Raw genomic sequence first — 24,037 nt, forward strand, 5'->3', positions numbered from 1 at the left:
AGAGGGTCTGGCCTTTCATCCCCAGGCCCAAGCCCAAGACTGAGGGGCCGGGTTTTGTCAGGGGCGCCTCCCTGCTGCCCTGCCTGGGGCCGCTACACACACGAGCAGAGAGAGACAGGAGGCAGGCCCCTCTGACACCTACTTAAGCAAGGCAGATGGAGAGGAGAGCGTGTGGGATGCCTTTACTTCCCCCTCAGGAGGCGCCCAGCAGGAGCCCACAGAGCCACAGCTCAGAAATCAGATTTCCACACACACACACCCCCAACCAGAACCTGCCCCTCTGGCAGGAGGAAGCAAAGCATTAAGCAAGTGTGGCTCTGGTGTAGGAAGTGGTTTTAGGAGACCCGAGGAGGCCTTCTCACAGGAGTCTGTCCTTTGTTCCAACCTCCACAGGGGTAGCTGGGTTGGGAAATAGTTACTCACTCATTGACCCAAAGGGGGCAAGGGTGTTGCTGCGCAGAGCACACGAGCTGGGTCTGCAAGGCATCCTGAGCTACAGGCGCATACTTTATTAATAATCTCACATACACAAAATGTCCAGGGAAAGCCTAACAGGCTAATTCCTGACAGCTCCAGATAACAGCAGGAGGAACTGAAGCCACGCTGACTCTCCAGCTTCCACACACGCCGCGGAAGCAACGGTCCCATTCCCACCCAAGGGATGTGATGCAAATAAATAAATACAATTATCTGCAGAACTTGAAGTGCAAGGATGACACTGTGAAGTCCTTCCCCCCAAGTGCAATGACTTGTGGGAAACAGATAGGGAAATTAAGAGAACAGCTGGAAAATTTAATTACAGAACAACAATGCCAAGGCTGACACTGCTTCACGGGACTAGCCAGTAGCCGGGGCCAGTCTCCCTTACCTTAAGATGCAGAAGCAGCTCTTCGCTCCTGAAGATAAGCGGCAGAACCCAAACCTCTGCTTGCTGTCAATGTCAGTGAGCACGAATGTGAAGTTCTGGCCAACTTGGCTGACTGTGAGGCTGCAGCCGAGACAGAACAAAGGGAAAAATGAATGTGCAGCAAGGTTCTTGATAAAGTATCTAATCACGACAAGTCGTTGAACCTGCAACATTTCCTCTCTCAGTGGAACTCTGTAGAAATGAACTTAAAATTTATACACTTCAAGGGAACAGACTGCAAACTATCAAGTTAAAAAAAATTAGGAAAGAAAGAAAAGACAGCAGCAGTTTCTAGTGGTCAGAAATCAGAATCACCACGGCCATCGTATTTTCCCCTTATTGGGTTCAGAGCCTGAGGCAGCTCTGTTAATCAGCCCATCAATCCTGAAAGATGCATTCGATTAACATCATTTTATAGATGAAGAAGTAGTCTAGAGATGCATAGCCAAAGGTCCCAGCTGATAAGTGGCAAGAAGCTGGTTTTTGTTTTTTTGTTTTGTTTTTTTTTTTTAACCCAGCTCTGACTCCAAAGGCCAATCTGTCAGTTTGCTGTTAATTATGCTCACTTGGTAACTCCTCTGGTTCAGAAAATAATCGTGATCGCAACAGCAGGATGTAAGGGTCTACCATGTGCCAGCCAGAAAGATGGACATCTTATGGAGACCAAGTCTCTCATTCTCACAACAACCCTGGATTTAGATGATGTTCCCGTTATTCAGAAAAGGAAACTAAAGGGCAGAATCGGTAGTAACTGAATCAGGTTCTGAGAGCTGCCAAGGGAAGGAGCTAGAATTCAAATGGGAAGCAGCACAAAGAGGCAAGGTTAGGTATTACTCTCCTAGACTCCTGTGTCTTTCATAACTTCTCCATTTATAAGGAACATATTTTCTATTTTATGAGGACTGAAATACCAAAATGTGCTTTCAAAGAAATGTAAACAGTAAGTGAATCACACATAAAAGCAATATGAAATAGGAGATATGTTTTAAAAATTAAAGAGCATATTACTAATCAAATTAACCTATAAGCTCCTTTTTTTTAAGTTACAAATTGTTTTAAAATCCACTTACCAGTTAGCTTGCATTAGATTCCTTTTTAAAAAACTTAAATATCCCAAATATTTAAATTATACTAACATTTTAGAATTTGATACTAAATTATTCTAAGGGACTCAACAACTCACCCTGTATTGCACATATCAAATTGAGTTACACAAAGTATGTTCAAATTGGTAAAACACTTTGAATCCATCGTACACCTAAAATTTGCTTCAAAATTGTCAGAGGAAATGAAACATCATGGTTTACCAGCACCCTTTCAAAGGCAGAATTCTTACTGAGTCTTTAAATATGACATGAATTAAATTTCCAAACTTGGAATGGCCTTCCTTTATAAACTCCCTTATTCAAGCCACATAAGAAAATTAAAATCCATGGGATTTTCCGGGTATCCCAGCACAAAGGTCAATGGAGCTTTCCTGGTTATATTCAAGGAAGCAAACCCAGTTCTCGTAAGGGTTAGAGGGCACAGGAAAATGACTCAGAAAGAAGACAGGGTTCTGCTCTCCTTAGTTAACCAGGAAGGTGAACAAAAACAAGGTGGCAATAAAGCAGGAGTAAGTAATGGTATCCCTCCACCTTACACAGCCAGGAGGAGGAATACATTTCTATAAAAGTTATAGAGCTGTCAAGGGGACACCAAATGCTACCTTCTTAGAGCTGTTATGTTCTATCTGTAAAGCTTGGATACTGTGTTACTATGGTGATTTAATACTATGTTTTAAAGGGGGATTATATGATTAATTTTAACAAGGTTGAGAACTGAAGATGTGTGAGAAACAGGATTCTAGCTCACATAATTAAAGTGATTGGGGAGCAGAGTGGGCCTCAGTGGGGGGAGGGAAGACCTGTTTTATTAAATATTTAAAGCAACAGGTCTGGATGTTTCTCAGTTACAAATAAGGCCATGCTTTTGGGAAAGACTAAAGTGATCATATGAAATATGACTGCGAATTATTTTAACTCAGGGTTTGGTTTTCACTTCTGGAATGTTCAAAATAAATCCTGAGAAGCATCCTATTAAGAAGGATGGGTATTGATAAGACTGGATGAAAAGAAAACACCCAAAGTCTTTAGGAAAGGGACACAGAACGAACACCATTTGACCTGTGAATTGAGAGTCACTAATTCCTACTGTCTTTTCACTACCATTTAAAATACAGCAAATGTGCTTAGCTATATGGTAGGCTCAAAGAAAGATTCATGACTCCTTTATTTGGTACAAATCTCAACTCAATCACTTGCTAACTGGGGCTTAATTTAGCAAGTTACTTCAAACCTCTAAGTATCCCAGTTTCCTTACCAGGAACAACAATGAGAAATTGCCAGGGGACCCCAATGCTGTTTGGGGAATAAATGGGATGAGCATTCAGTAGAAGGGCCAACCACAGCAGGAGCAGTTAATCAGAGAGATGCAAGCTACCACCAACTGAATGAGAACTAAACTCTATGTGAAAACGGCGCATTTGCTCAGATTCTTCCCGCCTGGCTCAGCTTTCTAACACCTGTGAGTGGAAGAAGCAAGTCTGCCTTTCTTTCTCTCTTGTCAGTTGCATTATTTCAGGAAAGGGCAGCTTTCTGGGTGACCATGTAGCTCAAGTTTGCATTAAAGTGAAAAAGATTCCATTCCAGGGTGTTACAGCCTAGGAGGAGGCATTCACTGTTCTCTACTGATTCACCTTTTAAATGCCTGGGAGGGTGAAGTACAAATCATCAAAAGCCCCAAACCAGTAGACTCCAAAATATTTTTCCTTGGATAATTTCTAATAAACTGGCAAGGGCAGTTCCACAGAGGTTTTCGAGAAGGAGTCTCAATTTCCAAGGTATTTATCATTCTCATTCTCTCTCTCTCCTTACTGAAGTGTGTGTGTGTGTGTGGGGGGGGGGATGTTCACTATTTCTCCATAAAAATGACTTTAGGGAAAGGCTCTGCTTCCTTAAAGACTGTAGTTTTTGTGTTTATCTCCAGGATCAGCATCTATAATTTCTACAGGAACCAAAGATTTCACAGTGATTAAAACTGGAGGGAACTGTGCCCAGCTATAAAACAACATTAGCCAACAATTTTCACTCCTAAAATGTAAAGCTGAGAAGTTGACACTTCAGGGCTGCTGGTTCCTTATCTCAACTCTTTCTCCAGAGCAAAGGAGCTGGTCAGTCTGGACCTCCTCTCAACACCTGTGAACCTCAAGGACCTCTGTGATGAGGCAGAGAAGGAAAACACTGTCATCCATCTATAGTGACAAGCTGTGCCACCTGACGCCAGAGACAGGCAGCTCTTTCACGATATTGCCCTACCTGTACTCCTTTTATAAGCCCCCAAGCATCCTCACTGGGTAGAGTGGTAGTCCTTGAAATCTGGAAGTCTGTTACTCTCTCCTCTGTTGACAGATTAAATGCTCTCTTTCCTTCACTCCCAAATCTAGTCCTCATTATTCTGATTTTTTTTTTTTTATTTGACAGATAGAGTTAGACAGTGAGAGCCAGACAGAGAGAAAGGTCTTCCTTCCATTGGTTAACTCCCCAAATGGCTACCACGTCCAGAGCTACGCCAATCCAAAGCCAGGAGCCAGGCACTTCCTCCTGGTTTCCCATGCGGATGCAGGGACCCAAGCACTTGGGCCATCCTCCACTGTCCTCCTGGGCCACAACAGAGAGCTGGACTGGAAGAGGAGCAACCGGGACTAGAACTGGAACCCATAAGGGATGCTGGCACCGCAGGCAGAGGATTAACCAAGTGAGCCACAGCGCCAGCCCCCCATTATTCTGATTTGGTACCAGGGACACGGACTGAGCTTTTGGTAACAGGACCTTAGAAATCATCTTGCCCAATTCTTATTTCACAGATGGGAAAACTGAGGCATCCGAAAACCTAAGCCAGCTTCTGGTTCCAAGCCCTTTCCATCCTGCCACACAACATAAAATTCGATGAAAGCCACCCCGCCAAAGTTTCAACTCAGATGATGAAGCTAAGGTTGTGAGGTTTTCAAACAGATTCCACCTCTTATGAAACCAGAGAAGCCAAATTCAAGCATCTCCAGAAACAAGGCCAAGAGACCAGGCCCACTTTGCTGTGCTTCCCAAGTCTGGCTGAATAAGGAGAACAGGGGAGGCAAGCAAGGACCATTCCAACCACTGACTTTAACCTTCTCACTGCCTCTTCATTGCTCATCAGCCAGTCAAGGCTCCTGGAGCTGCAGGTTGCATAATCCTGAAGCTGTTAACAGGTCTGGTGTAGGAACAGCAAAAGTCCATGGATGGGCATTTTGATCTATCTCTGGGTGACAGATGACATTTTACATGGAGGCCTCCTTTCTAAGTTTGGTTAAGCATTTTGCAAACTGAGCTACAACTTTCCTAGGCACTGTATCAACTGCTTAATATACAACTTCAAACAATATAGACAGGGTCCCTGCCCTCTTAGAGCTGTCACCTTGGAGAGGACGAATGACGAATTCCACAGAATGTTATTAATAGTGTTCTTATGCGTCACAGTGTTGTTATTATAAAACCAAAGGAGGAACAGAGATAGAAGAAAATGGAAGAGAAGGAAAGGCCCTGTGGGAGATATGTGATTGACCTAAAAGATGATATGGAGCAGCCATTCAAGGAGCATGGAACTGGGTGAATCAGGCAGAGAAAAGAGCTGTACAAAGATCCTGGGGCAGGAAAGAGCCAGATATGTTCCAAAAACTCAAAGGACACTAGTACAGCTAAAGCCCAGGAGGCAGATAGTAGCACCATATGGAGCTGTTAAATAAAGCAAGCACCAGATCAGACAGAGGGTCTCATGGTCATGGTAAAGGATTGGGACTTCATTTATTTACTTACTTACTTATTTTTGGTAAGAGCAATGGAATGCTATCAAATGGTTTTAATCAAGAGAAAAACACAGTCTGGTTTATAGATTAAAAAAATCTGATCTGATTGTTATGTGGAGAACAATTTGAAAGAGAGCAGAAGTAGGAGCAGAGAGAAGTGTCAGGGGGCTATTGCAGTAGTGCAGGGGAGACTGGGCAGTGGCTTAACCCATACAGGGAGAGCAGAGAGGTGGGCAGTTTGAGTTACAGTGAGCAGGTACGAATGGTGGACTTGCAGACAGAGAACTGGGGAGCCAAATGGCACCATGTTACCATTTGATGATGGGAAAGATTAAGAAGTTTCGGGAACAGAGGGAGGGCTATCCAAGGTTTCCATTTGGGATGTGTTAGGTCTGAGAAGCCTGTAAAACATCTCCGTAGGAATGTCATGCACAGAGTTGAACATACCAGTTAGGAAATCAGAGGAAACATTTGGATCGGAGCTATAAATTTGGAAATCATCTACACACAGATGGTATTTAACACCATGGTGAAGAATGAGATCACTTAGGGAGAGAGTTCAGAGAAACAAAAGAGGATCCAGGACTAATTTATAGAAACACCAATTTAGAGGATGGGTGGGGAAGAGACCATCAAAAAAGAAGAGGAGAACCTCCAGGCAGAACAATCAGGAGGGAGCGGTCAACAGTATTAATGCATCAAGATGAGAAGAGAAAAACCGTGTATTGCACTGAGTAACAATAAGGTTGTCAGATGACCTTGATTAAGAGCAGCTCTAGATGAATGACAAACTAAAAAGCATGGAGGAATAAACCGAAGAGTGTGGATAATTTGTGCAGGAAGTAGAGAAATCAGACAATAATTGCTTGGGAATGAGGAGTCAAAGGTAGGCATCATTTTTAGGATGGAAGAACACTTCCCAGCTGTTGGGAATGATGTAACATGGGCAGGATTCAGGATGCAGCAGACAGAGGAAACATCAAGTTTCAGACTTTAGATCAGAACCCCAGAGAGCATTGCTAACCAGCCATGTGAGGACAGACAACTACACACATGAACTGTCCTGATCTTATCTCTACAGTCAGAAGAATAATCGCTTTGCAGAGCAGTTTTGAGAATTAGAAATAATATACACAAGGTAATTAGCATATAGGAGCTTCACAACAAAAGGATCATTAGGGGCAGGCATGTACTACAGTGGTTGTGACAGCTCGTGGGACACCTGCGGCTCATATTAGAGTGCTTTAGTCATATTAGAGTGCTTCAGTACAAGTCTCTGCTCTGCTCTCAATTCTGCCTTCCTACTAACGTGCACCCTGGGAGGCAGCAGCTGAAGGCTCAAGTACTTGGTTCCCTCCACTCACAGGGGAGACCCAGATTGAATTCCATGCTCCAAGCTTCCACCAGGCCTAGACCCAGCCATTGTGAGCATCTGGGAAGGGAATCAGCAGATAGATCTCTATCTGCCTGCCTCTCTCTGCCACTCAAGTAAATAAAAATAAATAAATAATTTAGGACAATTGTGTTATATAATTATAAAATTCAAGAGATAGAAAAGATTTTGCCACTCTCTATTTATTATTGCTTAGGAACAATTACCTGTTGAGCCATCTACTGCAAGGCACCCCTAAGAGCGGCTTCCCCTTTCCTTCTGCGTGTGTATGTGTGTGAATGTAGGGTTGGGCGGGAATCAAGGTATATCAGACCACCACATCTCCCAACCTGTACTTCCAGGAACCTCAGAGCTTCCTTCCATAAGCCCACCTTTCATCTGCCCCTGTCTCAAGCTTCTCACTTTCCCTGCTCAGACACCCAAGTGGCCAGGATGACACTGACCCCAAATGACTGAGGACCAAGAGTAGGTCACACCTGACAGATGCAAGCAATGCCTATCTGCTCAAGCAGCCCACGGACATTTCTGTCCACTCCCTCATCTATGTGACCCTCATCTACTACGCTAAGCACATTGTGTCTGCTTTAGTTTCATTTTCTTCAGCTATCTGGATTTCATATTTTACGATAAAGATATATTGTATTGCTTTTGAGAGTAAATTTAAGAGTTTGATTACTTTATGCCATGATGGGTCCAGTGGAGGCAGTATGATGTAACTAAACAAATTATGGTGGAACTGGACATCATAAAGGTGGGCTCCAAAGGCGGCTCCACCACTTCGAAATAGTGGACCCCTTCGGCAAGATGTAGAACTGTTTGAGATTCTGTCTGCTCAGATGTGGCATGTTGGGTATGACAACCCTGCACATGTGTAACCTCCGGTGTAGGAGAACACAGCACAACGCCCGGCACATTCGGGTCACACGTGGCAAGGATCATCTGAGCTACATTTGCATCTTTGGCTACATTCTGAACCAATCATGGAATGCCTCTGCCTCTGAAAAGACGGTGCCATTTCATTTCATGCCCTGTCCTTTGTGTGCGCCATGAAACTCACAGGACAACTGAAAGGGGGCCAATGGTCTGGGTCCTCAAAGGGATGAGCATAGAGCATAGACATGGAAAGGAGTAGCTTTGATTGTGCACTGTGTCTCTGGATTCTGGTCACTGACTGTAGCCAGTTGTCAGCTATCAGGGACAACAGAGGAGCAACTACAATACAGAATGGTAGAAGTTTGTTTGTTTGTTTGTTTAAGAGAGTGCTTTCATCAGGAATAATAAGTTTCTGAGAATGACACAGGAAAGTCAGCACTGGCACTTCACAATCCCCCCAGCATGGAGTGACAACTCCATACTGGAACACAAGTATCAGTTCCTTTCCCAGGTCTGTAATCACATAGCTTTGGCCCTACACAAGTCATTTCACCTCTGTGGACCTTGGTTTCCCTTCTGTAAAATGGGAAGTTCAAACCAGATGCATTTCAGCTTTAAAATCCTGCAGTCTTGTTCCCACACATTCTCAGGGCCTCCTGTGGCCAGAGCCCACGCTCTCACGGACACTCCACACCCTCCCCCCAGCAGGCTCCCTCCGCTCTGGCTGGACAATTCTTGGCTCACCAGGGCTCTCTCTTTGGCACAGCTTTTTGGTGCACGTGTGGTGTCAGGCTCTCCCTTCCACTTGCCTACTTCTTGCTGGCCAGGCAGACTCAATGCAGGTCTTCCCCACCATCACAAGTTTTGTCTGACCAGCTCAGCTCTCACTTCACTATCCTTTTGGAGAGACACCATTTAATAAGTCGTTCTAACGCCTCCTGGATGAACCTGGGAAACACATGGAGGGAAGGACTCCGAGTCTGAGTCTGAGGCCATTTCTACTTCCTCCACATCACAACAAAACACTACACATCCCAAACCTTCCTTTGCTCTTCTGGGGGAAAAAAATACCACCCACCCTCATCTCCAGAGCTGCTGAGAAGCATAAATGAGGAATGTGACAGTGGCCAGTGCCCTCACCAAAAACACAGACACCAATTGCCTGCCTCTCCTCAGCCTCTCACTCTCTGCTTGCTGACTGGTCTTCTCTACAAAGCGGTCTAGGGAAAACTGGATTCATTTAGGACATGGACATCGAGGAGATGCTAGGAGCCGGAGAGGGCCTTGGGCAAGTCACAGTTTCTCCACAGCTTAAATCCATCCTTCCATCCTTCCATCCTCCCTCCCTCCTTCCCTCCTTCCTTCCTTCCACAGCTTTGACAAGTGGACAGTGAGAGAGAGAGAGAGAGAGAGAGAGGCAGGCAGGTCTTCCTTTTTCTGTTGGTTCACCCCCCCAGTGGCTGCTGCAGCCGGCGCAGCGCGCTGATCCGAAGCCAGGAGCCAGGTGCTTCTCCTGCTCTCCCATGCGGGTGGCAGGGCCCAAGGACTTGGGCCATCCTCCACTGCACTCCCGGGCCACAGCAGAGAACTGGACTGGAAGAGGAGCAACCGGGACAGAATCCAGTACCCCGACCAGGACTAGAACCGGGTGTGCCGGTGCCACAGGTGGAGGATTAGCCTAGTGAGCTGCGGTGCCGGCCTAAATGGTTTCACATAAAGATACTGGGACTTGGCCTGTCTCTGTAGGAGGATAAGATGAGATAACTCACAAGGACGGACCTTCTTTGGAAGAGCTACCAGCAGTATTATTTCTCATAAGCTCTCATTTCATAAAAAAAAAAAAAAAAATCTTAAGGCAACACAAGAGACAACAAGATGACAACTGTAATGGGTGATTTGATGATGACGGTGAAAATCTCACTCTTGATAGAGACTAGAAATATTAGAATATCTAATACTGAAAAGCACAGATCCTGGAAAGACGGGGAAGGCTTCTTTTTGAATGCAGTCACCTTAGGGACCTTGCTCATTTCCCACGCCACTATGTGTCCTAAGTCAGACAGAATCATAAACATTCTGTAGGGGCTTTGGGCGGCTCTTAGAATCTGGGCACGTCCATTTGACAGTGCTGGCTGCAAACTAATTAACAGACATTAAAACCTGTGTAGTTATTGTCAATAATTCACTGTTATTATTATCTCGTCTGCACTAAAGTATACCAAAGTTTGGGGAAACAGAAAGTGAAAAAATATAGTCCTTAAAATAAAGTGGGTTTTGTGAGTGTATGTGTGTGTGTATATCAAAAAAATTTATTGATACCCATAGGGTATATAATGTAACACAATGTAAGAAAGAATTGTTGTACACAGAGAGGACTAAAATAGATCCACACAGGGACATATCTGTCCCAAAGCTATTTTATAAAAAAAAATAATAATAAAATAAGAGGAACATGACTAAAAGAGGGTAATTTGGAGAGAACCATTGTACAAGAAAAATATTTTTTTCCAACAAAAAGGCATCTGACTTTATTGGTGACAAAAATATTTTAGAATTAAGATTCTGCTTTTTTCTTTTCCTCATTCTAGAATGTGATCATCCAGACAGGTAGGTAAGTTGAGCTGCGTATGTGTGTGTGTGTGTGATATAAACTACAGAGAAAGACAAGTGGTGTGTGCATATACACATGTATGCGTACGCATGTGTGTCTGAGTATTGTTTAATCTCATTGTGCGTCTCTCCCAATATTAGTTTACAAAGTCAATTAAGGAATGCCTATCCATAACAAGCCATCACTCTAACAAATCATGTCAAAATGGACTCTCGTATTTTCTTTGTTAAACACCTAAGAACATTTTTAAAACATTTCAGCTTTATTACGTTCAGCATAAATATGCCCTTGCCATAATTTGTGATACATTTTATAAGTGACTGGAGGAGATTTCATGCATCGCTAATTCATACATATAAATGTGAAGTTTGCATTAAACATCTCTAAACAAAACCCGTTTCCTTCCTATTTTTAGAAGGAATTGGATAAAGAGGAGACAAGAGGACTCTCATTACAAAGACTGACCCTCTTAAAATTAAGGCTATTCTGTTTTGAGCATCAACCTGCTATAAAACATCCCTGGTACCAGGATTTAAAAAGGTCTGAGTCTGGAAATACTACAAAGGTTGATTGGCTTAAAAAAATAACATGTTAAAGCCAGGGAGAGCAGTGACTGCAAGAGGCTGGCCACATTCCAGGGCTGCTTTTAAGTACTCTTAAACTCCTCTGGCTACCAGTTCTCATCTCACACCATTTTTTGGCTCATGCCAAATAAACCAGGACACCAGTACTACAAAGTATAGAAAGATCCAAGCAGCATGCTAACCACATGCTCCCTAAATCACTGAACTCTTTCAGATCCTGCCTTGTTTGGGTACACAAAAATACACGATAGAACCTTCCTGAAGATGGGCCCTTTTGATGATTTGCTTGGAACATATTATGGCATTTATTACTCACAATGATATTTTCTACAACCTCTCTGTCACTAAAAGTAGAAATTTTGAGACATAACATATGTACCATCTCATGGTACAGTTTTCCATTACGAGAAAATTAAAGAGACAACAAGCAAGTTGACAAATGAACAAGTACAAAAAATAATAATGAAGAAAAACACAGTAAATGTTTCTTTGAAAAAGAGTTAATGTGATTAGTAAATTACAGTTTTATAAAAAGTTTTTAAAAAGCTCATCTAAAACTGTTAATATTAACCGATGACTTAGGTTTTAAAAATCTTCTCACACTATTTTAACTATCTTGGAGTTATTATATACCTCCAAGAAACAGCTAATCATAATGTACATACTAAGGAAATGTTGAAATGGTTGTGTATTTTTTTTTGCCTAGAAATTACAGAAAATGCTGATTTCCCCAGAGACATGATTCTTAGGCAACAAAACAAAATGTAAAACACTGTTTAACAACATGCCTAAATAAACAAGATAGGTTTATGTGGATTTAAATTATAAGTTGAAGATTAGGAAAAGCATAGAATGTATAATATTCATAAGGCCACAGAGTCACATAATGTTTAAGTCAAATAAACTTATACTTAAATAAAAATGAAATAACACTGGATAAATACCAACCATTCTTAATCACAGTTGTCTGATAACAAAAAAATAATAAAAATAATAATGTCATCTAAAATACATCTCACAAACCAACCAATACAAAGCTCTAAGCTTTAAACTTTTTGATAGTGTCAATAAAATCCCCAGGAAAGGAGAATATTACAACTCTCCTTGCAACATAGGTGTTTTAAATCACAGTTAAACAGACAGAATGTTAAGAATGGTATGGTTTTTATTTTCCATAGCAGGTTTATTGACACTTTTTTTTCTATAAAAGTTCAAAAATCTGACACTACCTGTCCACATAGAAGGGGAAACAAAACTTGGTCAAAGTCTGTAGAACTTCCTGTGGAGAAAAAGAGAGATAATTTATACATCTAATGGGACCAATAAATCTAACATTAACCACAGCACACAATCTAGCAACTTTACCCTAAAGAAAGAGGAGACAGATGAAGAAATATGGGCTTTATCAATTACATGGGAGGAGTACCAGGCAGTCAATCATGAGAAATAATAAACATGATCAAACTTCATTAAAAATGAAAAATTAATCAAGAATCACACATGGGCAAGCAGCAGGAGCCGTGCAGGAGAGCTCTGAAGGGAGGGAGGCAGTCGGGTTGCTGAGTGTTAACACCCCTCCAGGGACCCTCTCCAGCCTGACCATATGGATCAGAGTGAATAACACCGAGCCACATGGGTTTGGCCTGGCAGGGCCGCTGTTGCTGGCACCGTTTTCCCCTGTTACCTAGGAACAGAGGGGGCCGGGATTAGACAGCACTTCCCAACGTCAATAGGCCAAATCACAGCAGAAAAGAAAGCCAACTTGGAGATCATTGTCCCTGAACATCGTCAACTACATTTTTTTTTTTTTTTGGAGTTTAAAACTTTATTTACTTTATTAAAAAGCTGCCATTTCTGGCAAAAAATTTATTTTTGGAATCAAACTGTAACCATTGTAAGTATGCACTATTTTAAGTGAAATACCATAATTGGACACACTTACCTGCTTATAATTTACGAAAATCCCAAGCAAACTATCAGTTTCAATGTCTTAAAAAAAAAACTACAGACACATAAAACCAAGCACATAAATCAGGAATAGGGTACAAAAAGGCGCCCAGCTCAGAAGGTTACTCATAAGAGACAATCTTCTTATATTAAGAAAAACAATAAATACTGGTATATGTGACACAACATACAATGGTGACTTTTCCTAACAGACATAATTCACACATGCAGCACATACACAATGTGTTTGGCTAAACACAACTACAAGTAATTAATTATTACTTCCTTCATAGAATTCTCTTTAGCTTGACTTAATTTCACTGCAGGCTTGGACAGCCCACAGTTGGTGCTCATCATGAGTTCATAGCCCACTGTTATAAATTTTAAAAAAGTATTCCTTTCATGCATTTGATTTGCTTTTTAACTATTTAAAATCCCAACTTCAAGACAAAATGAAGAACACATTTTTCAGTCATTGAGAAGCTGGTTCAAATTAGAACAAACCTGCCCATTGCAAATCCTAATCCAAGTGATAAATTAAAGATCAGTTTACAAATGTAGCAGTTTTCTAACCAATAATAATGAATTATCAATGCTAACTGAATTGATGCTTCTCGCTTCATTTATTTTTAAAACCAGTTCTATCATTCAAGAAATAAACCACATCAATCTAATAACCCACTCAATGAAGCAGAAAGCACATTGACTTGCTCTGCCAGAGCATGTTCCGCCTACATAATTCAATTGAGCATATCCTATTTTTTAATATCATCTTGGCCTGGCACTATGTATTTCACAGCACTGTTAAGGCATGTCGCAAAATAATAAATGGTTAACCCAAAAAATGGAAGAGTAGAAAAGAATACCTCAGCATATTCTAAGAGGCATTATTTATAAATCACTTTACAGTATGGCATTTGGATGTCCATCTATGTTATTGTTAAACTAAATACATTTAAATAAAGTCTAAGAGTTAATACAGAAACAGAACAAAGGCAATTTTCAGGGCATCATGTTCTTATCAGGCCAATATGGGCAAAGAGACCATACAAAACATTCACTTCAATGTCTGTAGACTTAGTTAATTATAGGATACATTGTAAAGCATCTATACAAAATCTTTACTATCTACATACACAAAAAGCAGTCCATACAAATCTCCTCCAACTTCAAGTTTCAAATACCACAAAGCATCTCTTAACTTTATTATGTGTACCAAGCATTCTTTAAAACTCCTATCAATGTTCACTCATTGCCAATCCCAGCTACAAAGACAGTTATCCTTTACCCCTCAAAAGTTACAGGTGCAGAAAGCACTTCTCTACTCTATGCTGGAGTCGCACTGGCAAAAGGCCTCAAAGATTTTTGAAAGAAAGGACCCCCATGGCTATGAGAAAGCATTGTGCTCTATAGCAGACTCAAAGGAATCTAATATGCCCAACTTATTACTCTCTACAATATAGAAACTACTTACCACTTTCTAATGTCAAGAGTAATAACCAACCTTGAACTTGTCTGTCAGATAATATTAGAACAAATATCAAAATACTCTATGTAGGCTGAGAGTAACCCACCTCCCATGAGCTTTTCTTTTTACCCAAGAAAGCAGTGATAAGTCTAATTAATAGCAGTGGGGACCCAGCGTGGAGGGAGGGAGAGATGGGGAGGGAATACAGGCAGATGTAGGCACATGTTTGTAAATTGCAGTATGTTTCCTCATGTTTGGGATATTCCAAGAGGTTGATATTCCAATTTAAGTCAAACAAGATGGTGGCATGCTGTCAGAGGCAAGAACAAAAATGAGCATCTACTCTGTGTTAGGCACAGCCCAGAGATTATCTCCCGCAGAACTGAAATACCCACTTCACAGTTTGGGATGGGGAGCATGGGAGGAGGGAGTGAGAAACAAGCAACATATTTTTTTTTAAGCAGAAACTGCTGAAATAAACCAATTTCCTTAGTACAGATACTTTCCTTATACTGTACATACACATGCAACTCCTTATCCTCTGCAAAGAAAATCACAATTACTTGGACATGAGAAGCGTCACTCTCCAAGAGAGGGGGCTTGAAAACCCCGATTTAAACAGATCTCAAGCATGATGTATATGGCAGAGCATCCCGCAGTCTCTCCATCTTAACTTCCCTGGGAAAACAGACACGAGCCATTAATAGACCCCTTTTTCTCTCTAGAACTTGTGTCCTGGGCTAGGGAGCTTTCTTCCTACCAGTGAGTCTCCTGTCCTCTGCCCCCTTTCTCTTGCCTGCACGAGCTCTTCTGTGCCACTTCAACCACTGCCACATAAATCGGACCTCGGAGATGTGGCCCAGCTGATGAAATGTAAATGACCTCATTGCTAAGGCAGGGGGTGGGAGGCTTGTGTGCCAGCTCTCCCGATCAATTCCCAAGTTTGTATTTTCACAAATCTTTTTATGTACAGTTTGATTTTTTAACATTTTAATGAGCAAAAAAAAAGTGAATCTATAGTAGCCAGTCACCACAGTTAAAGTGCAGGGCATGAACTAGATCCCAGGAGGGAAGCAGCCCACCATGTCACTACGGGCTTTAGGACATTCGCCACCTGGTTCCATGTCCCCAGGTTCCAACTCTTTTCATAATCAAAACACTGCTGACATTATAAACCCCAGACGGGTTTTCTAAAATCCCTCCCAATCGATATATCCAACACATAACTTATTGGAGACAACACGGAGCTCATTGATTAAGGTGAGTTCAGTAGCAAAGTTTTCAAAATAAATGAGACAAGGATACAGCATTCAACCCCTTTGTGTCACCAGACAATTTATGAAATAGGCAATTTCCAAAAGGGCTTTGCTTCCTAACAAAATATATGATATTTCAAGTGGGAGGGAATAAGAGCGGGCATGGAGGGGAGGGTGGGAAGGAAGTGTGGTGGAGAGGCAGTTGCCCAAACCTTCCAGTTACGCATATATTAAGCAGCAGACTACACAGTGTAAATAGAAGAGCAACATCTACAAACCTCTGCCCACAAGGAGATACCAAAATTCAGAGTATTAACCAAAATACAAATTAACACACCTAAATCCAAACACATGTGCAAATGAAATTCAGAAAGGAGCTCAAAGTTCATCTGGGTCTACTTTGGGTTCCTTTCACCCAATTCAAATTCCCATCTGGTCAGAGGGCCCATCAAGGAGATGCACAAAATCTGGAGAAAGTAGATTATGTTCTGTGGACACTGAAACATTGCTTTAAAAACCTAGTAATGTGCTAAATTTATAATACCATTCATTCTAGAATCCTACCTGGAAGCCAAACTTGGAAGGCTAAATTCAATTAAGTTAACTGAGGGTGTTGATAATGAGAACTAGCTATACCAATTCATCCTGAATTTGGGGTTCAAGGCACGAGGAGTATAGGAAATCCTACAACAGCCATCATCTAAGATGTCAAATGCTTTGTTTGCACTGTTTCATTGAAACTTATAACCCAAAATTAGCTTTATTTGGCAGATGAGAACTGTCAGACACAGACATACACACCCCACAAATAAATATCACTGAAAGATAAAAGCATAGGTTGATTATGGTGTCCAGCGGAGTTACAGAATCTTGGGAGATGAGGCACAATCTCAACCTTTCAAACAGGGAAAAAAGAAATGTGTGCAGGAAAACATTTAAATAAAGAAAACCGATAGCTTGAATAAATGAATTTATTTTAAAATATGTAAAGCCACAATTAGCCTCTTGGTGGTTTGCTGAAAGCTGATATAGCTGTGGGTAATTTACTTTGTCCCAAGGAAAAAAAAAAAAAAAGAAGAAGAAGAAGAAGAAGAAGAAGAAGAAGAAGAAAAAAGAGTGTGGAGGAGGGCAGTCGCTGGAGGAACATTTCCTGGGTTTCTTATATCTAATTTATTTGTTCATTTCAAAATGTAGGTGTGTGAAGAGGAGATCAGTAGAGCTCAAATTCCTAAAATACTATCTATGCTTAACATTTTTTTAATAGCATGGAGGAAATGCTGACCGTCTAAGTCCTGCAATTGAGAGCAGTGCCACTGACTTGAAAGAAAACCTTTTGATTGATGGTCTTAAAACTCAAGTTGAAAGTTAAAAACAGAACACACACAAAATCAAAACATACAAAAAGCTAACAAAATTTCTACTTTAAGCTATTTCAAGTCAAAACCAGGGACTCCAAGGGAAGGCTTACAAAGATTTTAAATGTTTATGATCCAGAAGGGTGGAAGCTGAAGTTCTCGGGAGCTTAATTAACACAAAGTTCAAGAATGTTGATCAGAAGTTTCCTAACTGGGAAAACAGGAAATAACATTTTTTTTTAAACCTAGAATCCATACCTTTGTTACAATCAAATTTTTTATTTCTTTTTCTTTTTTAGAGAGAAAAAGCAGCTTTGAATAAGGGATTTTACCGAAAGGCCTTTCAACACTCAGACATAAAAGCTGGGTCAAACTTCTAACAGCACTGCTCGAATGCTATGGAGTCTGATTTCTTTCTTTGGCCCATTTCAATATTTACACCCAGTTCACTTTTTTATGCACTTTAGTTGATTTTAAGTCATGCATATGTTATTTGTGCTAGATTGTGGAATACTAAATACACAGAATCAACATTGCCAAAGATAAATTTACAGCAAAGAAATTCATCATACTGTATAAACATGTATCGTAATCAACTTTATGCCTGAACTAGGAAGGACCTGTGTCCAGAAGAGGCAGGCCACACAGATCAAGTGCAGAAGAGCCACCTCTAGAACTCCCTTGAAGTATCAATTTTTATGACCTTTGTAGTCATTTTTAAAACTTTTTAAAACTCCTTTATCCTTTTGCACGCTTTCCTTCCAAAGATTTTGGTGTGCAATGCGAAGTTGTTCCATAATCACAACACTATGTGACATCCTCCTTCTAAGATTTCCTTTTCTGAAATTTAAAAGGGGCTGAAAACTACGGAGCAGGATTTACAAGGTCAATGTTAAATGCCAATAAAATTCTTAACACTTGTTTCAAATATTTCCAAGATGAACAAATGATCTGGTTGTGATCTCATACAATTAACATTGGATGGCATCAGTAATGTGATTCCTTGGACTTAATATTACTCTAAAATATTTTTCATGTTAATTTCCTTCAACGCTGCAATTCCTGAAACCTGCATGTTTACGTTATCAATATTTTCAAAATGAAGGGTTGGGGCACAGGGGAGGGAGTCGTGAAGGGGGTGGGAGGTAGTGGTGAACACAAGTCAGCACATACCAAAGGAACAGGGTCCCCACAGTAAAACTGCAAACAGGATTTCACTGAAGAAGCAACTTGCCCCCAGGAAGATACTATTGAAAAAAAAGAAAAGAAAAGAAAAGAAAAAAAGAGCACTGGTAGAAATACTATTTTGTAAGCATATTAAAAGCTGTCAGCTTTTAAATATTTTAAATGCACACAAAAATGTGCACAGATGGGCAACTTTTCTGCTCACATTAGTCTAGGAAAAAAAAATCTTTCATTATCAAGCTCAAAGTCCTTGAATTTTTTAAACTTAATTGTGCCTCTATTTCTTAGAATTCACACCCCAAGGCCAAAGCTTTCCTGCCACCAGTCCTTCAAATCTGACTTGGACATTACACGGGAGGAGGCTCCAAGCCTCCCTGAGGTCTCACTCCTTTTACAACACACGAAAAAGCAGTCGATAATGGGCCCATGCTGAATTCACTGCTCTCCACGCCTCCTCTTGGGACACAAGCCTAGCAGATGTGATAAAAACTGTGTCAGAGAAGTGGCTCTAGTTTGTGCCTTAATGACAACTTAAACCTCTAAACCAATACAACCAAAGGACTAACAGAACTGGCTGTTACCTCTCTCTCCTGCCAATCTTCCAATATCTCTGAACTAAATTAGCACCTCTACCCACAACTTCCCCTGCCACCCCACAAAATCCATTCTAATTTTAAAAGATAAATGAATTCAGCAAACACATCAGTGGCGTAAGTATCTGAGTACTGTGTGTGTGTGTGTGTCTCCTATAATTAAGCTCTAACATATACTTCCTGTACTTTATATTTTCTCAAAGTGTGATTGAACATTCATAAGTCTTAAAGGACGGCTTTTGATTGCAACCTCAATAATCACATTAGCACGTACAACTGGTAGTCCAACAGTTTCCAAAAAGTTCCTAAAGGTCTAAAAATTATTTTTAAATATGTTCAAACATGGGAAAGAAAGGTGATATTCTGAGTTATTGAAACATTCTAATTATTAAGATTTATATGGGAGAATTTTTTAAACCACGGGTGGCTATACTTTCAACTTGTAAGAACTCTTTGTTTTACCTAATGATATGGTACCAAAAAACAGATTTCAATGTGTATTTCTGATAACATTTTCTAAATTCTGTAATTCAGCTTTCAGATGATAGGTCTTTTTTCACCCACAATCTTGAAAGCCTATTCAGTCACAATTGCATACCCACTTAATCAGCAATCATTGTTCTGGGATACAGGACTTTGTTGTCAAGACAAGCACCAAAACCTTAAAAAATTTTTTTTCAGAACTGGCATAAGAAAAAAGTGATCTTTGTCAGACAAGGACAAATTTATGCAAATCTTTTATAAACATTCACAAACATTTATTTAGCTTTTGAAATGTTGGCCTCATTTGAGAGCATGAAAATGAGGAGGAGTAGGAAAACGCAAAGGACAGCTTAGAAGCTGGCACGCTACATAAATATTCAGAAGGAAGATTATAGGATTCATGTTAGGCTGTCTTAGGCTTCTCCAAAGTCCACACAGAATAGCAAAGAACAAAACTAACGAGAAGTACAGCAGATGTTAGACAATGCATCAGCCTCTTTTCCTCTCTCACTTGGCTATACTTGGACGCTTTTATATTTTCTTTCAATATGGTTAGGTCATTCAAGGATTCTCCTATAGACTCTGTATTGTGGCTCCAGATCTATAAGCTGGAGCTCTGTCAGCTTTCCAAAAGTTTCCAATGAAAAGGCATTATGCAAATTCTACCTCTCTCACCCTCTTTGGGGGGCGGGGGTGGGGGGAAGAGTCTCTAGTATGCAGTCATCGGAGTATTGGAAGCCCCAGCCTTCATTTCTGTATAGCTGTGTTTGCCTCAGGGCCACGCTGCTTGTTTTGACAGTGGATCCCCCTAGATAGTTGGGATTAGTCGAGCTTGTTTAGATAAACTTGAAATCAAGGCCTTCTCGAGGTAGACAGCTAGATGTAGCTACCGAGTTTCCAGCTGCCTCCTCCTTTCATCCCCAAACAACTGCAGATTCACAGCAGCTATCACAGCCACGGGCTATGTCACATACATAAGTACAAAATTAAAGGCTGCTAAAAGAAGCCTTTGTAAGTCTTAGTGCTAAAATAAGGAATCTGTACTGCTTGGTTTATACAAATTATTCTACCACTACCACTATGGAACTGAAATCATCGGTTAACAAGGCATGTTAATCAAGGTTCCTAGCTTCTTCTGAGAGACAGGATCCTTCTTGGGTAATACACCTAACCTTCTGCTTATTAGCTGTTGCATGAGAATAATAGTTGAAAATGCTGAAAAGGGAATAATAGGCTTTATTTATCCAGTGGCAGGAGATATTAGGCCTTATCAACAAACACTGAGAACAGAATATGAAAATCTAAATGTAAATATCAAATGTGCTTTTCAGAAAATTACTTAGCAATTAATTAGACAGGGTCACACTAAACATCTCCAATCATAGAACTGTCTCAAATCCGTGTTTGTGCCCCAGAACTTCATATCTGCAACAAATTGATATCTCACTACAAAGACAGACGGCAGGTGATATGAAACACTGTTGAAATTTTAAAATTGAATAATTCAAAAACTTCTCTAAAATCTAACACCCATGTATTTTAATGTTTTGCGAATTGGAAAAAAAAAAGCCTTTTCAGAAGACAAGAAAATAACTCAATACCACATGTATGTTAAATAATTAAGTCTACGTATCATGCTCCAACACACAAATGCTAGTGTTCACCTGTGCCTGCCGGAAGTAAACAAAACACAACACTGGTACCTGAACAGGTTTAAACCTTTTCCAAAAGTACTCAGAGGTATCACACAGTAATGAAGCCCTTTCTGCCCTCTGACATCATGGTCAAGTCATACGGGGCAGTTTTCAACCAACTGAACTCACAACTCAGCCCTGTTCTTGGGCCTCAGCAGGTAAGCCACTATTCCACAAAGAACCCGAGGCAACTGGAATTCCATCTATTTTAACTTTTCCTAAGCAATTTGTGCACACTTTGCTGACTTCTTTAGGTTGCAAGTAATACTCAAACTTTTTTTCTAACAGGGGCTGTTAGTAAATATTTTAGACTTGTTGACCACTTATAATGTCTGTCACATTTTCTTTGTTGGGGGCGGGGGGAGGTGGCAGTTGCCCCTTATGAATGGCAAAAGAGAATCCTAGGTTGAAGGCTGTACAAAAATCAACCCCAGACAGGATCTGGCCAACTGGCTCAAGTTTGCCAACCCTGACTTAAGAGTGTCAAGGAGCCCAAACAACTCACCAACACTCCCAAAGTCTAATTTAGAAATTCCTAAGGCTGAAATGCCAGTCATGTGGGTTCTCTGGTGATCCAACAATGCACACGTGATTGTTGCTAAACTGCCAGACATCTTTTGGCATTGAAATGTGCTCGACTATCAGGGAAAAAAACAACCCAAACGGTTTAAGATTTATTTATTTATTTGAAAGACAGAATTACAGAGAAAGGCAGAGACAGAGAGAGATTTTGCGCCCACTGATTCACTCCCCAGATGACTCCAATGATCGGGGCTGGGAGGCCAGGACAAAGCCAGGAGCCAGGAGCTCCATCCAGGTCTCCCATGTAGGCATCAGGGGCCCAAGTACTTGAGTCAGCATGCGCTGCTTTCCCAGGTGCATTAACAAGGAGCTGGACTGGAAGTGAAGCAGCTGGTACTCACATGGAATGCCAGTAATACAGAAAAATTTTAAATTAAAAAAACAAAAGAAGAAGGGTTAGGAACAAAACACATTTTTGCCATGTACAATTCCCACCTGTTTTGTGGCACGGAACCTTCACAGAAACAAGTCTTTCTGATCCCAACAGCTCCTGTCCACAAGTAAGGGGCCTCCAACAATTCATGCTCTCTGGATGACGGAGACCTCTTCAGCTGGATTCTGATCTCTGTCCATAAGCAGTGGTAAAAGCAAAGACGCCTGTTCTGGTGCCCTGCTCCCTGCTCACGCTTACCCCATCGTCCCACACTCCTAGAGACGAGGACCAGAAAAGGCCTCCTCTGGCCTCACATGATCGGATTCCTGACCCACTCTTCAACTCCCTTCCCTACACCATGTTTCCCAGGATCTGAGGAGCCGCCTCCTCTCTTAATTGTCTGTCCACCTTTTAATTTTGATGACCATCACTAGGTTAGTGCCTCTCGGATTCAAATCTTCACTTCTGAACCACCTTTCCAGCACTGGGCTCCTATTCCAACTGCCTGTTGGACACTGCTGCCTCGTACCACGTGAGCACGCCAAGCTCCTCATCCAGGTTCCCAGCTCACTAGCCCCTTTCAAGAGCCTCAGACAACTACTACTAACACCTGCTGGGGGTCAAGGACCCATTCGTGAGCCTCAGATTCAAGTGTCTGCCACGGTTGTTGAATTTCAAGATGATTCTCTGAAGAAAAGCTTCTGTAACCTTAAAACCCCTCCAAGTGTTAGCAAACAGAACAGGTAACCCTAAAGGTGCACCTGAAACTTTGAAGCATGCTTCAAAGTTATCTCAGAAAACAAAATGGACCTATTACCCTAGTAAAATAATACACTTAGTGCCAGACAATGTGGCAGAGGCCAGGGAAAACGCAGCAGAAGAGCAAGGTGTGGTCCCTGTCCACATGCAGCTTACGAGCTAGTTGGCAAGACAGATGCTACAGAAGTGCATACACAGACAGCTAATTCAAACCACCACAGGAGCCGCGAGAAAAGAACAGAGGGCTTTCGACAAAATTGCAACTTCTTGCATTCAGGTGGAACAGTCCAGAAAGGCCTCTGGGGACATTTTGAGCTGAGACATCAGGAATTCACCAGGCAAAAACTGGGAGAGGGATAGGAAAAAGGAGGCAAAAGTCATCGAGAACAAGCAGAGGCCACTGAAAAGAGATCTTGGCAGGCAAGGAACTTAAAAGAAGCCTTGAATGTTGGAGCAGAGTGAGTGAGGGAGGAAGTGGAAAACGAGGCTGGACTGGTTGGCGGGGTGGATCACACAGGACCTCATAGGGCCTGTTTGAAAGGAGCGTAGACTTTATTCCAAGGCAAAGGAAACTCACCAAAGGGCTTAGACTCTCTCCCGTCCAAACTTGCGCATGACTTTCTTAACCTCTGCTTCTACCCCAACCTCTTTTAGACTCAAGGCAAGTTCTTACCTCAATAAGTTCCCATCTCAACCCTGTTGCTATCATTACAATTGTCAAACTGACCATAACCTCAGGGCCTTACATGTGCAGAGGAGGAAAAAGACATCCAGCTGGGTGCCCATCAGTCTCCAGGAAGGAAGAGGAGCCTCTCACAGGAACCCTGACAAGAACCCTGGCCATGTGGTCAATGACAGCAACAAAAGAGGACTACTGTATCACACTTGAGCAGGCCACCCTGAACCTCTGGAGAACCTGCTCTCTCTCATGTCTGGCATTGCTTCTGTGCTTCCACAGTCCATTCTCCTGTATGCAGAGAAATCGTGCGTAACGTTTTATTGCAAAAATCTGCTGTGTGTCGTCAACTCCAGGAAGTCAGACATTATAAAACTATTGTTTTTAAGAATCACTAGGGAGAAGATAATGCTATAAAT

At 41.4% G+C, this 24,037-nt stretch overlaps 1 protein-coding gene across 12 annotated transcripts in view; it reads right to left on the minus strand.

Annotated features, from left to right (window-relative positions):
- Positions 1-24,037, minus strand: part of DENND1A (DENN domain containing 1A) — a 558,482-nt gene that overhangs the window by 356,774 nt on the left and 177,671 nt on the right. For 10 of the 12 annotated variants that reach the window (XM_070056538.1, XM_070056536.1, XM_070056525.1 and 7 more), the window contains 2 exons: positions 12,477-12,526; positions 869-988 (listed from right to left, as the gene is read on the minus strand). In XM_070056538.1, the coding sequence (XP_069912639.1) occupies positions 869-988; positions 12,477-12,526 (170 nt within the window). The remainder of the gene's footprint in view (positions 1-868; positions 989-12,476; positions 12,527-24,037) is intronic. The other 2 variants (XM_070056527.1, XM_051855358.2) reach the window with 1 other exon arrangement.

This window comes from Oryctolagus cuniculus, chromosome 1 (genome assembly GCF_964237555.1).
Source record: "Oryctolagus cuniculus chromosome 1, mOryCun1.1, whole genome shotgun sequence".
Classification (NCBI taxonomy): Eukaryota; Metazoa; Chordata; class Mammalia; order Lagomorpha; family Leporidae; genus Oryctolagus; species Oryctolagus cuniculus.